The 21,271-nt window shown below is 41.1% G+C and overlaps 1 protein-coding gene across 3 annotated transcripts in view; it reads right to left on the bottom strand.

Annotated features, from left to right (window-relative positions):
- The window catches only part of CEP97 (centrosomal protein 97), a 67,696-nt gene that overhangs the window by 7,379 nt on the left and 39,046 nt on the right, over nucleotides 1–21,271 (bottom strand). For 2 of the 3 annotated variants that reach the window (XM_063661555.1, XM_054479822.2), the window contains 4 exons: nucleotides 7,562–7,726; nucleotides 5,951–6,084; nucleotides 4,722–5,511; nucleotides 610–685 (listed from right to left, as the gene is read on the bottom strand). In XM_063661555.1, coding sequence (XP_063517625.1) covers nucleotides 610–685; nucleotides 4,722–5,511; nucleotides 5,951–6,084; nucleotides 7,562–7,726 — 1,165 coding nt within the window. The remainder of the gene's footprint in view (nucleotides 1–609; nucleotides 686–4,721; nucleotides 5,512–5,950; nucleotides 6,085–7,561; nucleotides 7,727–21,271) is intronic. The other variant, XM_054479825.2, reaches the window with a different exon arrangement.

Raw genomic sequence — 21,271 nt, 5'->3', positions numbered from 1 at the left:
AGGAGGGAAGATTGCTTGAGCCCAGAAGTTTGAGACCAGCCTGGGCAATATGGCAAGACCCCATTTCTATAAAAAAGAAAAAATGAAAATTTTATTAAAATATTTTCAAGAAATTATCAAGAAGTATTTGACGTGATACAATGCTAGTAAAACCAACTGCCTAAACTGTCCCTAAAGTGTGCTATTATAGGATTGTATTTCTCCTATACAGTTATGAATACTTTTTAGGACACGCATATTGTAGTCATATACCATCTTAATCACAATTCATTCAAATATTCCCAAAAGATAGATCGATAACTACATGAAATTTCAAATTGGGGTTGTTGTATCTATTGGAAAGCTCTAACAGCCTTCAATTAAGCCACTTTCCTCCTGCTTTATACTATTTTGTTTTTCTTGTCAAAATTGTCAGAATATTTTTCTTCAGATTAAATAAAATGCAACAAAATTCACCGTCCTAGTTCACAGTTAGTGGCGAAGAACACAAGCCATACCCTTAACCTTGAACAAGAGTGCTTAATACATCTGAGTACTCTATGATTATCTCAATGAATATAGAATGTTTATTTGATCATATATGAGGTAAATCAGCAGGAGGGAGTTTACCTGGTTCCAAAGGAATCTGAAAGCTTCTTCTTGTACAAATTTTTTAATACGTTCTTCATCTCTTTCTTTTCGTAATCTACAATAATTCAAAACACATTATTGACATAAGGAAGGGTGCTTTGACTCAGACTCCCTGTTACAACTCATAAACACATGCATTATAAAGAGATTAATAATCTAATAGTTGTCTTTCCCACTTTTAGAATATCTAAATTAAAACCTTATTTTATTTTTATTTTTTTAACCTCAGAATCAAAATGGAACAGTTTTATAAGTGACATCACAAACCTTAATTTTGAACTGTGACTCAAGGTAGAAGCTAAAGGAGATATGACTGAAATACAGGTATTAGTTCTACAAAGTATTTCCAGTAATAAGAAATAAAATAAAATGTTAAATGGCTCTTTGTCTGGCTTCAATTTCTCAGCCAAACAAACCAAAGGAACAGAAAGTGCAAAAAAGGAGTGGCTATCCAAAGCCTCCAAAACAATTAAGGGTCACACTTAAGTACTCATGATCCAGCTTGAAACACCCTCTGCTAAAGACTAATCCCACCAAACTTCACTATTCTGTTTGCCCAGGTCTCTGACCTACTCCTTGCTAACAAGAGACCTCCCATCCATTATTCCTCATTCATTCATCAAAGTCTGAGCTCTGGGCTCACTGCTGTTCTCTCCATACTTAGGCATATCACAAACCTAAGGCTCCTCCTTTAGTGATCCATTATCACCCAAACTGTCAACACCATTTTGTTCCACACCTCTGACCCAATTCACCAGTTTCTCTAGCCCCCCCAAGCCTTTCTCCTGTGCCATCTAGAACTCCTGAATTGTAATTAGCAAACCCCTTTATATACTCCATCTCCCTCTGAACTTTTCCTTGTCCAAAGCAGACCCACTTCTGAGAGCACTATAGCCCTCTGAAGTGGAAGCTATTTTTCCCTGTCACACATCAGGGTTGAAAGATTGCTTCTCACTGTTGTTTTCAAATGATTCTTCATCTCCCTCCTTTAACTCCTGCCATCCTGCTAAATTTCCCAAAGTTCGTTGTCAAGTACTGAACTCCCACCATCTGCTCCCATTCAATGAAGTCTCAGCACCAGGCTTTCTCTTTGCCCCATACCTGTCATCATTTTTGGAGACCTCAACATTCACATGGATGCTCTAACAATAATCCACCCCATGTCAGTCACCCATTCTCATAGTCTCACCCTAGACCAAATCATTTTGACTACACTACTTTCAGAAATGGTTCTAAGCACCCAACACCAACCACTACTTCCTATCCTCCCAGTTCACTTGCTGTTGTACCCCACTGCAACAATCTAGACCTCCAGTCCAATGATCCTTCCCCCCTGTCTTCACTTCCCTTTTACCTCATTTAAAATTCCAGCCAGGCTGGGCACAGTGGCTCACACCTGTAATCCCAGCACTTTGGGAGGCCCAGGCAGGAGGATCACCTGAGGTCAGGAGTTTGAGACCAGCCTGGCCTACATGGTGAAACCCTGTCTCTACTAAAAATGCAAAAAAAAAAATTAGCTGGGCATGTGGCGGGTGCCTGTAATCCCAGCTACTTGGGAGGCTGAGGCAGGAGGATCACCTGAACCCAGGAGGCAGAGGTTGCAATGAGCTGAGATCGCGCCATTGCACTCCAGCCTGGGTGACAAGAGTGAGACTCCATCTCAAAAAAAAATTTTTTTAGATAAAAAATAAAAATAAAATTCCAGTCAGCAAGGTAATTCACACCTGTAATCCCAGAAGCTGAGGCCGGAGGCTGAGGCAGGAGGATTGCTTGAAGCCAGGAGTTCAAGACCAGATGGGCAACACAGACTTCATCTCCTTAAAAAAATTTTTTTTAATTAGCTGGGCATGGTGGTGCATGCCTATAGTCCCAGCTATTTGGGAGCCTCAAGTGGGAGAATCACTTGAACCCAGGAGTTCAAGGTTACAGTGAGCTATGATCACGCCACTACACTCCAGCCTCAGCAACAGGGCAAGACCCCATCTCAAAAAATATATAAAATCTAAGATCTATCATTATTACTCCCTCTCAAATATCTTCAGCTCTCTTGCCCTTCCCCTGTTCTCTCTACAATATTACCTAGGAAAAAAAATCATTCCTGGCTGAACCAAATTAACCATGCCTGAATCAGAACAGAGCAGCTAAGAATTGCTGATGAAAATCATACAACCTGACCTACTGTTTTGCACTTTTAAGCATTTTCTCACATTGTCCAGCAACCCTCCTCCATTTTCCTCATAAGGTCATGTTTAAGATAACTACCTCACACCTCATACTTCTCTCCTTACACCTCCTTCACCCCCTCCTCATTTTCAGGCGTTGACCACATCTTATACATTATTGAAAAAGAAGCAGCATCAGACAGGACTTTTTCCCATCTCCCACCATCAAACCTACCACCTTACCTGCTCCTGCTCCCATCTCAGGCCACTTCCTCTACTTCGACACTACATTTCTTCCTCTCTTACCTTCTCAAGAACTGCAATCCTGCTCTTCCTCTTTTTTTTTTTTTTGCTGCACCATCAGTTTTTCCCTCCTTATTCATTTCATCAACACACGAACAAACTCTGTATCTCTCATCTCCAAAAGAGAATGTTCCTTTAATCTAGATTCTCCTTCAGACACCACTTAATTCTCTTTTCTCTTGTTTTCCTCAAAACAACTCTTTCCAAGAATTGGCTACACTCATCCTTCAAACTCTTTACCTCTCATTCACTATTCAACCCATTCCAAAATGGCCTTCATCCCTCTACACCACTGAAGCTGCTCTTGGGAAGGTCACTGTGCAGTAAAGGAGTTAACTCAGCTGGACGGGGATGTTCAAACACTGTACATTGCAAAGATAAGACTGGCCCTTGACTGACTCCTGGGAGATAATCTCCAAGCCCTTGGAATATCCTGACTGAAAAAGAATATCTTTATACACCTGGGGTCTTGGTCACATCAGATAGTTTAGGCAATCAATGATTTCTAGTCAACATCTATTTTGTTCGCCTGGGGTCCTGGGCCATGGAGTATCAGTGTGACCTCTGTGTGGCCTGAGGTCTAAATAGTTAAGATCAGTTACATGGGTACTCAATACCTATGTGACTGGCCCACAATAAAAACCCTGGACACCAAAGATGAGGTAACTTTTGCCAGTTGGCAATACTTCATATGTGTTATCATATGTCATTGCTGAGAGAATTAAGCCCTGTCTGTACAACTGCACTGAAAGAGAACAACTGGAAGCTTGCACCTCATCTCTCCTAGACTCTGCCCTAGGCACCTTTTTTCTTTACTGATTCTAATCTGTATCCTTTTGCTGTAATAAACCATAATGACGAACAGAATAGTATTTTCCTGAGTTCTGTGAGTCCTTTTAGCAAATCATCCAACCTGAGGATAGTCTGGAGAATCACCAACACAGTCACCAATAGCCTCCAACTGCCAAGTCTAATGCCTGTGTCCTCTCTATGGCACCTCTCATCTCTCCTGAAACACTTTCTCCTGTTGAAGGTGGAACTCTCCTAGTTTTCCTCCTACTCTGGCAGTATCCTTTGCTGCCTCTTCCTCTTCTACCTGATAATACCAGTAAATATTACTAGTTGCAATATTAATGAAATCCTAACTTTCCTGGGTTAGCAGTCAGTAAAACATATGAGCCATGGGATTAAGGAATAATTCCTATTGTAGTCCTATAGAATTTTAGCCCCTTCTGAATCCCTGCTATTTTCTGTAATTCTTATTTCATGTACTGAATTCCATATAGACTTCATCATCTTCTCATTTTTTTACTTGGTTTTTCAATGTTTTCTGTACCTTCCTATGTTTAGAATTACAGATCTCTATAAAGCTCACGTTCATTGAACATTTATCACTACACTGCATCTATGTATCAAGTGCTTTGCTGGGGATGGAGATGAGGAGATAGAGCAGATAGTGTCTGCTCTCCAGATGCTTTCGGTACACTATAGGAGACAACCAAACCAACAGTGGCTACACTGTGTGAAAAGTGTTATAATCACAGAAGCACAGTGTTCTGAATCAACTGTAAGAATTTAACACCCTCAAACCAACAAAACAGTGCATCAAAAGGACTTCTGACCCACCTCCTTATTTCATCAGTTAAGCAGACAATATGCTCTTGCATTCTGCGTAGCCGGATTTCGTAACGCACATCTTTGGCTTGAGGGTTGTAGTTCCTGGCATAAAATCCCCGCCAACAGGCCTGAAGCTTGGTGGCTGCATCATTTAATTTCTGAAGGGCAACTGTGTCTTGTCCCAAAGCAACAGATCTCTGGGTTAAAATCATGGGAAGTTTCTCTGAAGTTGCTTGAGATATGGTTTCTTTATTTTCTGGTTGTGTATTTTCTGGCTTCTTTATGTCTGGTTGTTTCTGTTCAGCTGACTCAGGAAAAAATGTAAGACTGTGGTTATCATCCTTCAAGATAGTGCTGATTATTGTTGGCTCAGGACAAGGTAATAGCCCAGCTTTCTCATTTACCTCTGTATTGATTTCACTTCTCATCATTTGAACAGAATTCTCATTTGCAGCCCATAAAGGCTTTTCCTCTTCCTTATCCAACACCTGGCTTTCCAGCCCTTTCACAGATTCATCTGCAACACCATCATCTTCTAGGCCCAAGTTAATGCCCTGCAGCCTCAGCTCAACTGTAGGTGATAGTGGAGATAGTCCTGATGCAACTGGCATAAAAGTAGACTCTGAAGAGAGAAGACTACAGTTTAACTTGTCCTCATCCGTCTGTATGTCTTCCAGGTGCAGATCATTTCGAGAATATCTCGTAGTGTGTACAGAGGCTGGAAAATTATTCTTAACCGCAAATAACTGATCATCATTACTGTTTATCCCAACCCAAGAATTGACTTGAATGACGGGTTCTAGAAGAATCAACAGAGTATCATTTAAACCACCAAATATTTACATTTTAGTTATGTCCCTTTAATGAAATCTATTCCTTGAAATAGAGTAAAATGCAAAAAAAAATCCCCTCAGTGACTTCTTCCAATATGCCTAAAACATCAAATCAAATATTTTTAAGAAAATGAATTCTTGTGATAATCATAAGAATAATCAAAGCATCAGGGCTATACAAAAGGTAGTAGTCTTTGAAATGTTTCTTAAAATTAGAAATCTAGCAGTTATAATATACATACATATATAGGTGTGTATATACATAGATATGTATAAGATGTAAATGATTACTGAAGTTAGCAAACTAACAAAAAATTATGAAAATATGCACCTTTTTCTGCTTTATGATACCTGACAAATTAAATAACTTGGAGAAAAGGGATCAGAGATAAATTAGTTTCTTACCACTTTCCTGGGATATCTGGCAATCTTGAACAGGGCTTGAATGCTCAGGAATAAGGGATGCCCTTGTTTCAACAGGAACAAGAGGAGACAACTCTTCATTTTGGCTTTGGTTCATCAACTGCCTCTGGTGAAACCTAAAAATCAATAATATCTGGTCTGATTTAACACAAACCAAAAAAAGAAAGATTTTCTGCTTCCTGGGTAACAATCTCAAAAAGGCATAAGTTTACAAGTTCTCAAAGTAGGTACTTTTAATCACTGCCAAATTATAAATCCTCATTTGAAAGCACTGGATAAAGAAAGTTAAGAAGCTTATTTTGTAATTGCAAAGACAGACACCCTACTATGCACACATACACACATACAAAAATATTTAAAGGCAGGATCTCTGATAAAGAAAGTAAATATTAAATGCTTCTGGCAATACTTTTTCTCTTTTTTTTCACTGTACCCTTTGAAGGCAGATATACCTCTTAAGTATTCAAAAACCCACAAGAAACACCTACATTAAAGAACAAATAGGTCGGGCACAGTGTTGTGCACCTGTAATCCCAGCACTTTGGGAGGCCAAGGCAGGCGGATCGCTGGAGCTCAGGAGTTCAAGATCAGCCTGGGCAACATGATGAAACCCCATCTCTACAAAAAATATAAAAAATTAGCCGGGGCATGGTAGTGCGTGCCTGTAGTCCCAGCTACAGGCACGGACTGAAGGGAGTCTGAAGAGGGAGGATCATTTGAGCCCAGGAGACTGAGGATGCAGATGCAGGGAGCTGAGATCACACCACTGCACTCCAACCTGGGTGACAAAGTGAGCCCCTGCCTCAAAAAAAAAAAAAAAAAAAAAAAAGGGGGAGGGTTGGCAGACACAGTAGCTCATGACTGTAATCCCAGCACTTTGGGAGGCCAGGGCGGGCAGATCACCTGAGGTTAGGAGTTCAAGACCAGCCTGGCTAACATGGCAAAAATCCATCTCTACTAAAAATAAAATATTAGCTAGGTGTGGTGGTGCATGCCTGTAATCCCAGCTACTCAGGAAGCTGAGACCCAAGAATTGTTTGAACCGGGAGGTGGAGGTTGCAGTGAGCCGAGATCACACCACAGCACTCCAGCCTGGGCAACAGAGTGAAACTATGTCTTAAGAAAAAAAAAAAAAAAAAAAAAGCCTATCCCGTTTCCTGGTGTAGTAGCTCATACCTATTATCCTAGCACTTCAAGAGGCCGAAGGAGGAGAACTGCTTGAAGCCAAGAGTTTAAAATCAGCCTGAGGAACAAAGTGAGACCTCATCTCTACAAAAAATTAGCCAACCATGGTGGCATGCACCTGTAGTTGCAGCTGCAGTGACCTATGATTGCACTGCTGTACTCACAGACCAAGAGACAAAGACCCTGTCTTTAAAACAAAAAAAGACCCTCTATTCCTCCATACCATATTGTTTGGCTGTTTGCAGTGCATGATTCAGCTTCCCTGCAGGAACTGCTGCAGTGACAAGGGGACTGAGTGTCCAGAAATGTGGGCCCCAGCACTTGCCTCAGGCTTACTATCACCATAGCAAAGACTCAGAGGTGTTTTAACCTGTGAATTCATCGGTTGTTAGAAATAAATGGGCTCACCTCTGTTTGCTCAAAATCTTCTCTAGTTTGGCATCCTCTGCAGTTTGAAGACCTAGTGTAGAAGTAAGGGGGCAGACTGTAGCCAGATATTGGACAAGCTGGATGTGCTGGCCAGGCCGATATGCTCTCCCCTTGCCTTGACTATAGAGCCATTCAGCTTTCAAACTGGAATTGAGGAACATAAAAAAGAGGAGATGGCATGAGAATAGTCAATACGCATTGTCAGGCAACAATGATCTTCCTTCTTAACTTACCTTTATAGCACCACTGGATGTTTTTCATAAATAAAATTCACTCAATTTTTTTTTTAAATCTATCATTCTGACTCATATTCCTCATTCTAATAATGTTTCAAACCCTTTTTCTTGCTTAGGGGCACTTCCATTAAGCTTGGACTAATGGTGCCAAATATTTTTAAATCATTTTCAAGGAAGCAATGAGTATTCTCTCCATTCATTCTGTCACACTGAAATGCCTAAATAGATGAACTGCATTTAAATCCATTAGTTCATAATGACAGTTAAAAGAAAAAAAAAAACTAGCCGGGTATGGTGGCATGTGTAATCTCAGCTACTCAAGAGGTTGGGGTGGGAGGATCACTTGAGGTCAGGTGTTTGAGGCTATAGTGCGCTATAATCATACCTGTCAACAGTCACTGCACTCTAGCCTGGGCAACATAGCAAGACCCTCATCTCTATAAAAAAAAAACCAACAAAAAACAAACAAACAAAAGTGAACTGGTCACAGTTGGAGGATACTAGTGAACCACCAACTCCTTATCATTAATTCTATCTTTTCTATACAAACTATGCCAATGCATAACCAGATAGTTACTTCATAGTATTCCAACTAATAAAAAAAAGAATGATAGAGTTAGAATTTCACCATTTTGCAACCCTTAATGAATTGGCAGATTTAGGCATTGATCATTAATAGCTACTAATAACACAAGAGGAAACTAGACACTGTATGCCTCCCAACAGAACCCGCTAAGTAAAAACTGCAATTACTTTTGCACCAACCTTATAGTCCTCCCCTCGAAAAAAAAAAAAAATCAAACCTGAATCTGAACAAACATCCATATCCAATTTACAGAAAATACAGAAGGGAGAGGAATATGTCAAAGGACACAGGGATGTAGCTGGTAAAATGAGCAGATAATGGGAAACTCTATAGGACAAAAACTCTGACTTCTTCAACTACAACCAAAAGAAAAAAAGAAAAGCAAGGGAGAGAGAGAGAAAAGAAAGCAAAGAAAATAAAAGAGAAGAGAGACAGATAGATTGAGAGATTCAAGAAAGTCATCTTGGACACCTAGCCACGTTAAGCCTTCAGATGACTCTAGCCCCATCTGTGACCTGAGTGCAAGCCCAGGAGGCCCCAAGAAAGAACCGCTCAGTCAGCACAGCAAACCTACAGAGCATGCCATAATAATATACTGCTGCTTTAAGACACTAAACAGAGTAAGAAAGAAACTTAAGAAATGTATCAACCAAATGTGACATAAGGCCATAATTATTTGAATTGTGTTTCCAAGATACAAAATTCATTTATAAGGATTGAAAATGTAAGCACTGAATATCTGATATTAGGGCGCTTTGTTAATTTTTTTTTAAGATGTGATAATAGCATTGTGGTTGTTTCTTTAAGAGTTCTTCTCTTTTAGAGACATATACTGAAATACTAACAGGTGAAATTATATGTAATCTGAGATTGGCTTCAAAATAGTATAGAAGAAGGAAGAGTGAGTAAAGGTATAAGATGAAGCAAGGGCCAGGTGTGGTGGCTTATGCTTGTAATCCCAGCACTTTGTGGGGCCGAGGTGGGAGGATTGCTTGAGCCCAGGAGTTTGAAGCCAGCCTGGACAACAAAGCAAGACTCTGTTTCTTTAAAAAATAAATAAATAAATAAAAAGTTTAGTTTATTTAATAAAGATAATTAGAAGTATTCCTTCCATGGGCCTGACGCAGTGGCTCAGACCTGTAATCCCAGCACTTTGGGAGGCCGAGGTGGGCGGATCACGAGGTCAGGAGATTGAGACCATCCTGGCTAACATGGTGAAACCCCGTCTCTACTAAAAATACAAAAAATTAGCCAGGCGTGGTGGCATGCACCTGTAGACCTAGCTACTCAGGAGACTGAGGCAGGAGAATGGTGTGAATCCGGGAGGCAGAGCTTGCAGTAAGCCAAGATCACGCCACTGCACTCCAGCCTGGGCAACAGAGCGAGACGCCATCTCAAAAAAAAAAGTATTCCTTCCATGAAAACATCCCTGTGGACTAAATCAAAATCATTTAGAATCTTCATGAAATCTGCTCTAAGTTTGCATATATTCTCCTGCCAAACAAATGGCATGTTGAAAGGTTGTACAAAAATAGGTCCAGAGTAGAAGACAATCACCAACTTTAATATTTCCCAGCAAGCAATATTTCTAAGTTATAGATGATCTGTATTTTGGGAAGACAGAAAAGTGAAACTAAGAGGCTAGAGGAAAGGACTCAAGCTTGAATATCCTACAGTTTAAGTTTTTGTGAAAAAAAACCACAAACTATAAATCGTCAACTGCTATAAGATCTGATTTTCCACTTTGCTTCACATGAATTCATCAATAAACATATCCCTACACAAATTATATTAAATCGTAGGTAAAAACAACAACAACAACAACAACAAAAAACTCTGTCAATTAAAATACCATTTTCAATTTAAAAAAACAACAAAATTAAGACTCATTCAGCTCTAACATATTAATCTTTTTTTTTTTTTTTTTTGAGACAAGGTCTCTCTGCCACCCAGGCTGGAGTGCAATGGCACTATCATGGCTCACTGCAGCCTTAAACTGCTGGGCTCACTCAATCCTCCCACCTCAGCCTCCCAAGTAGCTGAAACTACAGGTATGCACCACCATACCCAGCTAATTTTTTCATTTTTTATTTTTTTTTAGAGATGAGGACTCACTATGTTGCCCAGTCTGGTCTTGAACTGCTGACTTCAAGTGATCCTCCTGTGTTGACCTTCCCAGGCACTAAGATTACAGGCATGAGACACCATGCCTGGCCTCTAACATATTAATTTCAAGTCATTGGATTATGATTCCACTCTTGAAAGTGAAGGAACTGTTTACTTAAAACAAGAGAAGTAACAACTATTAAGAAAGGGAACTTACAACAACCTGCTCTGTCTCTTTAAAAAAAAAAAAAAAAATGTAATACCAGCTACTAGGGTGGCAGAGGCAGGAGAATTGCTTGAACCAAGGAGGCAGAGTTTGCAGTGAGCCAAGATCGCACCACTGCACTCCAGCCTGGGCAACAAGAGCGAAACTGTCTCAAAAAAAAAAAAAAAAAGGAAGGCCAGGCACGGTGGCTCACGTCTGTAATCCCAACGCTTTGGGAGGCCGAGGTGGGTGGATCACAAGGTCAGGAGATCGAGACCATCCTGGCTAACATGGTGAAACCCCGACTCTACTAAAAATACAAAAAAATTAGCCGGGCATGGTGGCAGGCGCCTATAGTCCCAGCTACTCGGGAGGCTGAGGCAGGAGAATGGCCAGAACACAGGAGGCAGAGCTTGCAGTGAGCCGAGATTGTGCCACTGCACTCCAATCTGGGCGACAGAGCGAGATTCCGTCTCAAAAAAAAAAAAATAAAAGGAGTACTAAATAAAAGGATATCTGATATTTGCTTTTAAAATACTCCAACAAAAAATGTGGAATGAAACAAGACTGGCAAAATATTGACAACTGTTGAAGCTGCATGGTGGGTACATAGATGTTCATTATGTTATTCTCTTTAACTTTCTATATATTTGAAATATCCCTTTAAAAAAAAGGATATTGGCTAGATGCAGTGGCTCATATCTGTAATCCCAACACTTTGGGAGACTGAGGCGGGAGGATCCAATGAGCCCAGGAGTTCCAGACCTGACTGGGCAACATAGCAAGAACCCATCTCTACAAAAAAGTTTAAAAAATTAGTCAGGCTAATTTTTTTTGGTGGCATGCATCTATTCCCAGCTACTCGGGAGGCTGAAGCAGAAGAATCGTTTGAGCCTGAGAGGTTGAGGCTGCAGTAAGCTGTGATCCTGTCACTGCATTCCAGCCTAGACAACAATGCGAGACCCCATCTCTGAAAATTAAAAAGAAAATATCTAGCACTAGGAATTTCAACTTAAATAATTTTAAAAAGGAATATTAACTTTCTCCAAGGTTCTGCTCCCATAAGATCTCTAACTAAGCAATAGTGTTATAGCTTTGTGCAAGTTCCTGTCAATAGCAAAACAGAGATCTAAACACATTCAGACAGAACTCCAAACACTGAGGTGCCACACAAAGATGCTCGTCTCTCCACAGGTATGCTTAACTCTGAGAAATGACTCAGTCAAAGCACCACAAGGTTTGGTTACTGCTCAAGCTACTCTTTTGGGTAACACATACACTCAAATCAAGATCTAGTTACCTGATGTTATCAAAGAATCTAGGATACAGTTCATAATGGAGAACTTTAACCTGGGTGTTCTTAGCAAATAACAACCAGGATGGGCAGACTTTAAAAACTGAAAATTCCTTCCTGTCCTTCAAGGCAATTCTTAATGTTGACCAGGAAAATATTTTCAACACTGCTCAGGCCAAACACCGATTTTTAAGGCAATAGCTCTCCCTTAGAATAATGTTTCCTTCCTGAACACAATACTTCCAGAGTTGTTTTAAAGCATGGGAGCACTGTTGACAGACTACAACTGCAACAGCATTTTGTCTCTAGCACGGCACCAACCATCTAGGTTCCTAGTTTGAGAGTAACTCTATTCTTTCTTTTCTTTTTTTTGAGACAGAGTTTTGCTCGTTGCCCAGGCTGGAGTGCAATGGTGCAATCTCAGCTCACTGCAACCTCCGCCTTCTGGGTTCAAGTGATTTTCCTGCCTCAGCCTCCCAAGCAGCTGGAATTACAGGCATGTGCTACCACACCCAGCTAATTTTGTATTTTTAGTAGAGACGGGGTTTCACCATGTTGGTCAGGCTGGTCTTAAACTCCTGACCTCAGGTGATCCACCCACCTTGGCCTCCCAAAGTGCTAGGATTACAGGCATGAACCAATGTGCCGACCCTTTTTTTTTTCTTTTTTTGAGAACTCTATCCATTCTTGTACAGGCTGATGTGCTATTATGAATAGGGCTGCTGTGACCATGCATGTACATGTCTTTTGGGAGACCTAAGTAGCTATTTCTATACAGTATACACGTGAAGTAAAATTGCTGGGTAACAGAGTATATATGTACATTTAGCTTCAGTAGATACTTCAAGTTTTTCAAAGTAGTTGTACCATTTATAGTCCCCTAGAGTGGTTTATGAGCACTCCAATTACACCACATCCTTAGTATTATCAGTCTTTTTTTTTTTTGAGATGGAGTTTCACTCTTGTTGCCCAGGCTAGAGTGCAATGGCACGATCTCAACTCACCGTAACCTCTGCCTCTCGGATTCAAGTGATTCTCCTGTCTCAGCCTCCCAAGTAGCTGGGATTACAGGCACGTGCAACCATACCCAGCTAATTTTTTTGTATTTTTAATAGAGCGGGGTTTCTCTGTGTTGGTCAGGCTGGTCTCGAACTCCTGACCTCAGTGATCCTCCCGCCTCGGCCTCCCAAAGTGCTAGGATTACAGGCGTGAGCCACCGCACCCGGCCATCAGTCTTTTAATTCTGGTTATTCTAGCTGGGTGCAGTGGCTCAAATGTATAATCCCAGCACTTTGGGAGGCTGAGGTAAGAGGACTGCTCTAGCCAGGAATTCAAGACCAGCCTGGGCAACAAAGCAAAACCTTATCTGAACTAAAAATTTAAAAATGAGCTGGGCACAGTGGTGTGTGCCTATAGTCCCAGCTACCTGGAAGGCTGAGACAGGACGGTCCCTTCAGCATAGGAGGCAGAGGTTGCAATGAGCTATGATCATGCCACTGCACTCTAGCCTGGGAAACAGAGCGACACTCTGTCTTCAAAAAAAAAAAAAAAATATATATATATATATATATATATATATATATATTCTAGCAGAAGCTGGTTGAAGATGCCATAATAACCAGGAAAAAAAATCTTTCTGAATTATTAAAAAGTTACCGTAATAGTTACTTCTAGTGAGAAGGGGAGTTACGACCAGAGGGAAGCAAAGAGGATCTCTGGATGCTGGTTGTATTTTTTTTTTCCACTTTGTTGCCCAGGCTGGACTGCAGTGGTGCAATTTCATCTCACTGCAACATCTGCCTCCCTGGGTCAAGCAATCCTCCCACTTCAGCCTCCTGAGTAGCTGGGACTACAGGCACACACCACCACGCCCAGCAAATTTTTTGTATTTTTTTGTAGAGACAGGGTTTCACCATATTGCCCAGACTGGTCTCAAACTCCTGGGCTCAAGCAATCCACCCACCTTGGCCTCCCAAGTAATGGGACTACAAGTGTGAGCCACCACGTGCGGCCATGCTCTCTTCCTGTTCTCTGAAGTGATTATAAGGATATTTTAAAATATTATTTTAAAACTATATCTTAATTATGTGATACTTCTACAATTCTTTTTTTGTTTTGTTTTGTTTTGAGACGGAGTCTCGCTCTGTACTTCTACAATTCTTAAAAATGTGTCTGGAAAAAAATTTGCTATTGAGCTACCCTCCCATCTCTTCCTTCTTCCCACACTTTTTTTTTTTTTAATACTTTAAGTTCTGGGATACATGTGCAGAATGTGCAAGTTTGTTACATAGGTAAACACATGCCCTGGTGGTTCGCTGCACCCATCAACTCGTCATCTACATTAGGTATTTCTCCTAATGCTATCATTCCCCTAGCCCCCAACCCAACAGGCCCTGGTGTGTGATGTTCCCCTCCCTATGTCTATGTGTTCTCATTGTTCAACTCCCACTTATGAGTGAGAACATGCAGTGTTTGGTTTTCTGTTCCTGTGTTAGTTTGCTAAGAATGATGGTTTCCAGCTTCATCCATGTCTCTGCAAAGGACATGAATTGATCCATTTTTATGGCTCCATACTATTCCATGGTGTATATGTGCCACATTTTCTTTATCCAGTCTATCATTGATGAGCATTTGGGTTGGTTCCAAGTCTTTGCTATTGTGAAAAGTGCCACAATAAACATACATGTGCATGTGTCCTTATAGTAGAATGATTTATAATCCTTTGGGTATATACTCAGTAATGGGATTGCTGGGTCAGATGGTATTTCTGGTTCCAGATTCTTGAGGAATTGCCACACTGTCTTCCACAATAATTGAACTAACTTACACTCCCACCAACAGTGTAAAAGTGTTCCAATTTCTTAACATCCTCTCCAGCACGTTGTTTCCTGACTTTTTTTTTTTTTTTTTTTTGAGACGGAGTCTCGCTCTGTCACCCAGGCTGGAGTGCAATGGCACAATCTCGGCTCACTGCAACCTCCACCTCCTGGGCTCAAGCAACTCTCCTGCCTCAGCCCCCTGAGTAGCTGCAATTACAGGTGCACGCCACCACACCCAGCTAATTTTTTTCTATTTTTAGTAGAGACGGGGTTTCACCATGTTGGTCAGGCTGGTCTCGAACTTCTGACCTCGTGATCCACCTGCCTCAGACTCCCAAAGTGCTGGGATTACAGGTGTGAGCCACCACGCCCAGCCTGTTTCCTGACTTTTTAATGATCACCATTCTAACTGGTATGAGATGGTATCTCATTGTGGTTTTGATTTGCATTTCTCTAATGACCAGTGATGATTAGCTTTTTTTCATATGATTGTTGGCCGCATAAATGTCTTCTTTTGAGAAATATCTGTTCATATCCTTTGCCCACTTTTTGATGGGTTTTTTTCTTGTAAATTTGTTTAAGTTCTTTGTAGATTCTGGATATTGGCCCTTTGACAGATGGATAGATTGCAAAAATTTTCTCCCATTCTGTAGGTTGCCTGTTCACTTTGATGATTCTTTTGCTGTGCAGAAGTTCTTTAGTTTAATTAGATCCCATTTGTCAATTTTGGCTTTTGTTGCCATTGCTTTTGATGTTTTAGTCATGAAGTCTTTGCCCATGCCTATGTCCTGAATGGAATTGTCTTGGTTTTCTTTTAGGGTTTTTACAGTTTTAGGTCTTACATTTAAGTCTTTAATCCATCTTGAGTTAATTTTTGTATAAGGTGAAAGGAAGGGGTCCAATTTCAGTTTTCTGCATATGGCTAGCCAGTTTTCCCAACACCGTTTATTAAATAAGGAATCCTTTCCCCATTGCTTGTTTTTGTCAGGTTTGTCAAAGATCAGAGGGTTGTGGATGTGTGGTGTTATTTCTGAGGCCTCTGTTCTGTTCCATTGGTCTATATAACTGTTTTGGTACCAGTACTATACTGTTTTGGTTACTGTAGCCTTGTAGTGTAGTTTGAAGTCAGGTAGCGTGATACCTCCAGCTTTGTTCTTTTTGCTTAGGATTGTCTTGGCTATACAGGCTCTTTCTTGGTTCCATATGCAAAAAAAAAGTATTTTTTTATAATTCTGTGAAGAAAGTCAATGGGACCGGGCGCACTGGCTCACGCCTGTAATCCCAACACTTTGGGAGGACAAGGCAGGCGGATCACCTGAGGTAGGGAGTTCAAGACCAGTCTGACCAACATGGAGAAACCCCATCTCTACTAAAAATACAAAATTAGCCAGGCGTGGTGGTGCATGCCTGTAATCCCAGCTACTAGGGAGGCTGAGGCAGGAGAATCGCTTGAACCCGGGGGGTGGAGGTTGTAGTGAGCTGAGATTGTGCCATTGCACTCCAGCCTGGGCAACAAGAGCAAAACTGCATCTCAAAAAAAAAAAAAAAAAGAAAGTCAATGGTAGCTTGATGAGGATAGCACTGAATCTATACATTACTTTGGGCAGTATGGCCATTTTCACAATATTGATTCTTCCTATGCATGAGCATGGAATGTTTTTCCATTTGTTTGTATCCTCTCTTATTTCCTTGAGCACTGGTTTGTAGTTCTCCTTGAAGAGGGGTCCTTCACATCCCTTGTAAGTTGTATTCCTAGGTATTTTAGTCTCTTTGTAGCAATTGTGAATGGAAGTTCACTCATGATTTGGCTCTCTGTCTATTATGTTGTATAGGAATGCTTGTGATTTTTGCACATTGATTTTGTATCCTGAGACTTTGCCAAAGTTGCTTATCTGCTTAAGGAGATTTTGGGCTGGAACAATGGGGTTTTCCAAATATACAATCATGTCATCTGCAAACAGAGACAATTTGACTTCCTCTCTTCCTATCTGAATATCCTTTACTTCTTTCTCTTGCCTGATTGCCTTGGCCAAAACTTCCAATACTATGTTGAATAGGAGTGGTAAGAGAGGGCATCCCTGTCTTGTGCCAGTTTTCAAAGGGAATGCTTCCAGCTTTTGCCCATTCAGTATGATATTGGCTGAGGGTTTGTCATAAATAGCTCTTATTATTTGGAGATATGTTCCATCAATACCTAGTTTATTGAGAGTTTTTAGCATGAAGGGATGTTGATTTTTTTTTTTTTAGATGGAGTCTTGCTTTGTCGCCCAGGCTGGAGTGCAGTGGCGTGATCTCAGCTCATTGCAACCTACACCTCCCGGGTTCAAGCAATTCTCTGCCTCAGCCTCCTGAGTAACTGGGATTACAAGTGTCCACCACCACCTCTGGCTAATTTTTATATTTTTAGTGGAGACGGGGTTTTACCATTTTGGCCAGGCTGGTCTTTAATGCCTGACCTCATGATCCACCCACCTCGGCCTCCCAAAGTGCTGGGATTACAGGCGTGAGCCACTGCGCCCCACCAGGGGTGTTGAATTTTATCGAAGGACTTTTCTGCATCTATTGAGATAATCATGTGGTTTTTATCATTGGTTCTGTTTATGTGATGGATTACGTTTATTGATTTGCGTATGATGAACCAGCCTTGCATCCCAGGGATGAAGCCGACTTGATCGTGGTGGATAAGCTTTTTGATGTGCTGCTGGGATTCGGTTAGCCAGTATTTTATTGAGGACTTTTGCATTAATGTTCATCAGGGATATTGGCCTGCAATTTTCTTTTTTGTGTGTGTCTCTGCCAGGTTTTGGTATCAGGATGTTGCTGACCTCATAAATGAGTTAGGGAGGAGTCCCTCTTTTTCTATTTTTTGGAATAGAAGGAATAGTACCAGCTCCTCTTTGTACCTCTGGCAGAATTCAGCTGTGAATCCGTCTGGTCCTGCGCTTCTTTTGGCTGGTACACTATTAATTACTGCCTCAATATCAGAACTTGTTATTGGTCTATTCAGGGCTCTGACTTCTTCCTGGTTTAGTCTTGGGTGGGTGTATGTGTCCAGAAATGTATCGATTTCTTCTAGATTTTCTAGTTTATTTGTGTAGAGGTGTTTATTCTCTGATGGTAGTTTGTATTTCTGTGGGATCAATGGTGATATGCTCTTTATCATTTTTTATTGTGTCTATTTGATTCTTTTCTCTTTTCTTATTAGTCTGGCTAGCAGTCTATTTTGTTGATCTTTTCAAAAAACCAGCTCCTGAATTCATTGATTTTTTTAAGGGTTTTTCGTGTCTCTATCTCCTTCAGTTCTGCTCTGATCTTTGTTATTTCTTGTTTTCTGCTAGCTTTGAATTTGTTCTTCCTTCTCTAGTTCTTTTAATTGTGATGTTACAGTGTTGATTTTTAGATCTTTCCTCCTTTCTCCTGTGGGCATTGGGTGCTATAAATTTCCCTCTACACACTGCTTTAAATGTGTACCAGAGATTCTGGGATGTTGTGTCTTTTTTCTCATTGGTTTCAAAAAACTTAATTTCTGCCGTAAGTTCGTTATGTACCCAGTAGTTATTCAGGAGGAGGTTGTTTAGTTTCCATGTAGTTGTGCAGTTTTAAGTTTCTTAATCTTGAGTTCTAATTTGATTGCACTGTGGTCTGAGAGACTGTTATGATTTCTGTTCTTTTGCATTTGCTGAGGAGTGTTTTATTTCCAATTATGTGGTCAATTTTAGAATAAGTGTGATGTGGTGTTGAAAAGAATGTATATTCTGTTGATTTGGTGTGGAGAGTTCTGTAGATATCTATTAGGTCTGCTTGGTCCAGAGCTGACTTCAAGTCCTAAATACCCTTGTTAATTTTCTGTCTTGTTGATCTAATTTTGACAGTGGGGTGTTAAAGTCTCCCACTATTATTGTGTGGGAATCTAAGTCTCTTTGTAGGTCTCCAAGAACTTGCTCTATGAATCTGGGTGCTCCTGTATTGGGTCCAAATATATTTAGGATAGTTAGCTCTTCTTAGTCCATTGATCCCTTTACCATTATGTAATGCCCTTCTTTGTCTTTTTGATATATGTTGGTTTAAAGTCTGTTTTATCAGAGACTACGATTGTAACCCCTGTTTTTTGTTTGTTTGTTTGTTTGTTTTTTGCTTTCCATTTGTTTGGTAAATATTCCTCCATCCCTTTGAATCTATGTGTGTCTTTACACGTGAGATGCATCTCCTGAGTGCAGCACACCAATGGTTCTTGATTCTTTATCCAATTTGCCAGTCTATGTCTTTTAATTGGGGCTAATAGCCCATTTACATTTAAGGTTAATATTGTTATGTGTGAATTTGATCCTGTCATTTTGATGCTTGCTGGTTATTTCACTCATCAGTTGATGCAGTTTCTTTGTAGTGTTGATGATCTTTACAATTTGGTATGTTTTTGCAGTGGCTGGTACCGATTTTTCCTTTCCATGTTTAGTGCTTCCTTCAGTGGTTCTTGTAAGGCAGGCCTGGTGGTAACAAAATCTCTCAGCCTTTGCTTGTGTGTAAAGGATTTTATTTCTCCTTCACTTATGAAGCTTAGTTTGGCTGGATATGAAATTCTGGGTTGAAAATTCTTCTCTTTAAGAATGTTGAATATCAGAGGCCGGGCACGGTGGCTCACGGCTGTAATCCCAGCACTTTGGGAGGCCAAGGCGGGTGGATCACGAGGTCAGGAGATCGAGACCATCCTGGCTAACACAGTGAAACCCCGTCTCTACTAAAATACAAAAAATTAGCCGGGCGTGGTGGCGGACGCCTGTAGTCCCAGCTACTTGGGAGGCTGAGGCAGGGGAATGGTGTGAACCCGGGAGGCGGAGCTTGCAGTGAGCCAAGATCGTGCCACTGCACTCCAGCCTGGGCGACACAGCGGGACTCCATCTCAAAAAAAAAAAAAAAAAAAAAAGAATGTTGAATATTGGCCCCCACTCTCTTCTGGCTTGTGGGGTTTCTGCAGAGAGATCTGCTGTTAAGTCTGATGGGCTTCCCTTTGTAACCTGACTTTACTCACTGGTTGCCCTTAACATTTTTTCCTTCATTTTAACCTTGGCGAATCTGGCGATTATGTGTCTTGGGGTTGCTCTTCTCGAGGAGTATCTTTGTGGTGTTCTCTTTATTTCCTGAATTTGAATGTTGGCCTGTCTTGCTAGGTTGGGGACTTTCTCCTGGATAATATCCTGAAGAGTGTTTTCTAACTTGGTTCCATTCTCCCTGTCACTTTCAGGTACACCAATCAAACGTACGTTTGGTCTTTTCACATAATCCCATATTTCTTGGAGGCTTTGTTCATTCCTTTTCATTCTTTTTTCTCTAATCTTGTCTTCACGGTTTATTTCATTAAGTTGATCTTCAATCTCTTATATCCTTTCTTCCTCTTGATCAATTCGACTATTGATACTTGTGTATGCTTCACAAAGTTCTCGTGCTGTGTTTTGCAGCTCCATCAGGTCATTTATGTTGTTCTTCTCTAAACTGGTTATTCTAGTTAGCAATTCCTCTAACCTTTTTTCAAGGTTCTTAGCTTCCTTGCATTGGGTTAGAACATGCTCCTTTAGCTCAATAGAGTTTGTTATTATTCTGAAGCCTACTTCTGTCAATTTGTGAAACTCATTCTCTGTCCAGTTTTGTTCTTTTGCTGGCAAGGAGTTGTGATCCTTTGCAGGAGAAGAAGCGCTCTGGTTTTTGGAATTTTCAGCCTCTTTGCACTGTTTTTTCCTCATCTTCGTGGATTTATCTACCATTGGTCTTTGATGTTGGTGACCTTCGGATGGGGTTTCTGTGTGGATGTCCTTTTGTTGATGTTGACGCTATTCTTTTCTGTTAGTTTTCCTTCTAATAGTCATGCCCCTCTGCTGCAGGTCCGCTGGAGTTTGCTGGACATCCACTACCTGTTTTCCTGGCTATCGCCAGCAGAGGCTGCAGAACAGCAAAGATTGCTGCCTGTTCCTTCCTCTGGAAGCTTCATCCTAGAGGGGCACTCACCAAATGCCAGACGGAGTTCTCCTATATGAGGTGTCTGTCAACCGTTGCTGGGAGATGTCTCCCGTCAGAAAGCACGGGGATCAGGGACCCACTTGAGGAGACAGTCTGTCCCTTAGCAGAGCTCAAGGGCTGTGTTGGGAGATCCACCGCTCTCTTCAGAGCCAGGAGGCAGGAACATTTAAGCCTGCTGAAGCTGTGCCTACAGCTGCCCCTTCCGCCAGGTGCTCTGTCCCTGGGAGATAGGGAGTTTTATCTATAAGCCCCCTGACTGGGGCTGCTGCCTTTCTTTCAGAGATGTCCTGCCCAGAGAGGAGGAATCTAGAGAAGCAGTCAGGCTATAGCAGCTTTGCTGAGCTGCAGTGGGCTCTGCCCAGTTTGAACTTGAGGGAGGTTTTGTTTACACTGTGAGGGGAAAACCACCTATTCACGCCTCGGTAAAGGCAGAT

Source organism: Pongo pygmaeus, chromosome 2, assembly GCF_028885625.2.
Source record: "Pongo pygmaeus isolate AG05252 chromosome 2, NHGRI_mPonPyg2-v2.0_pri, whole genome shotgun sequence".
In the NCBI taxonomy this organism is placed as follows: Eukaryota; Metazoa; Chordata; class Mammalia; order Primates; family Hominidae; genus Pongo; species Pongo pygmaeus.
This window is presented reverse-complemented; position numbering and strand designations above follow the sequence as displayed.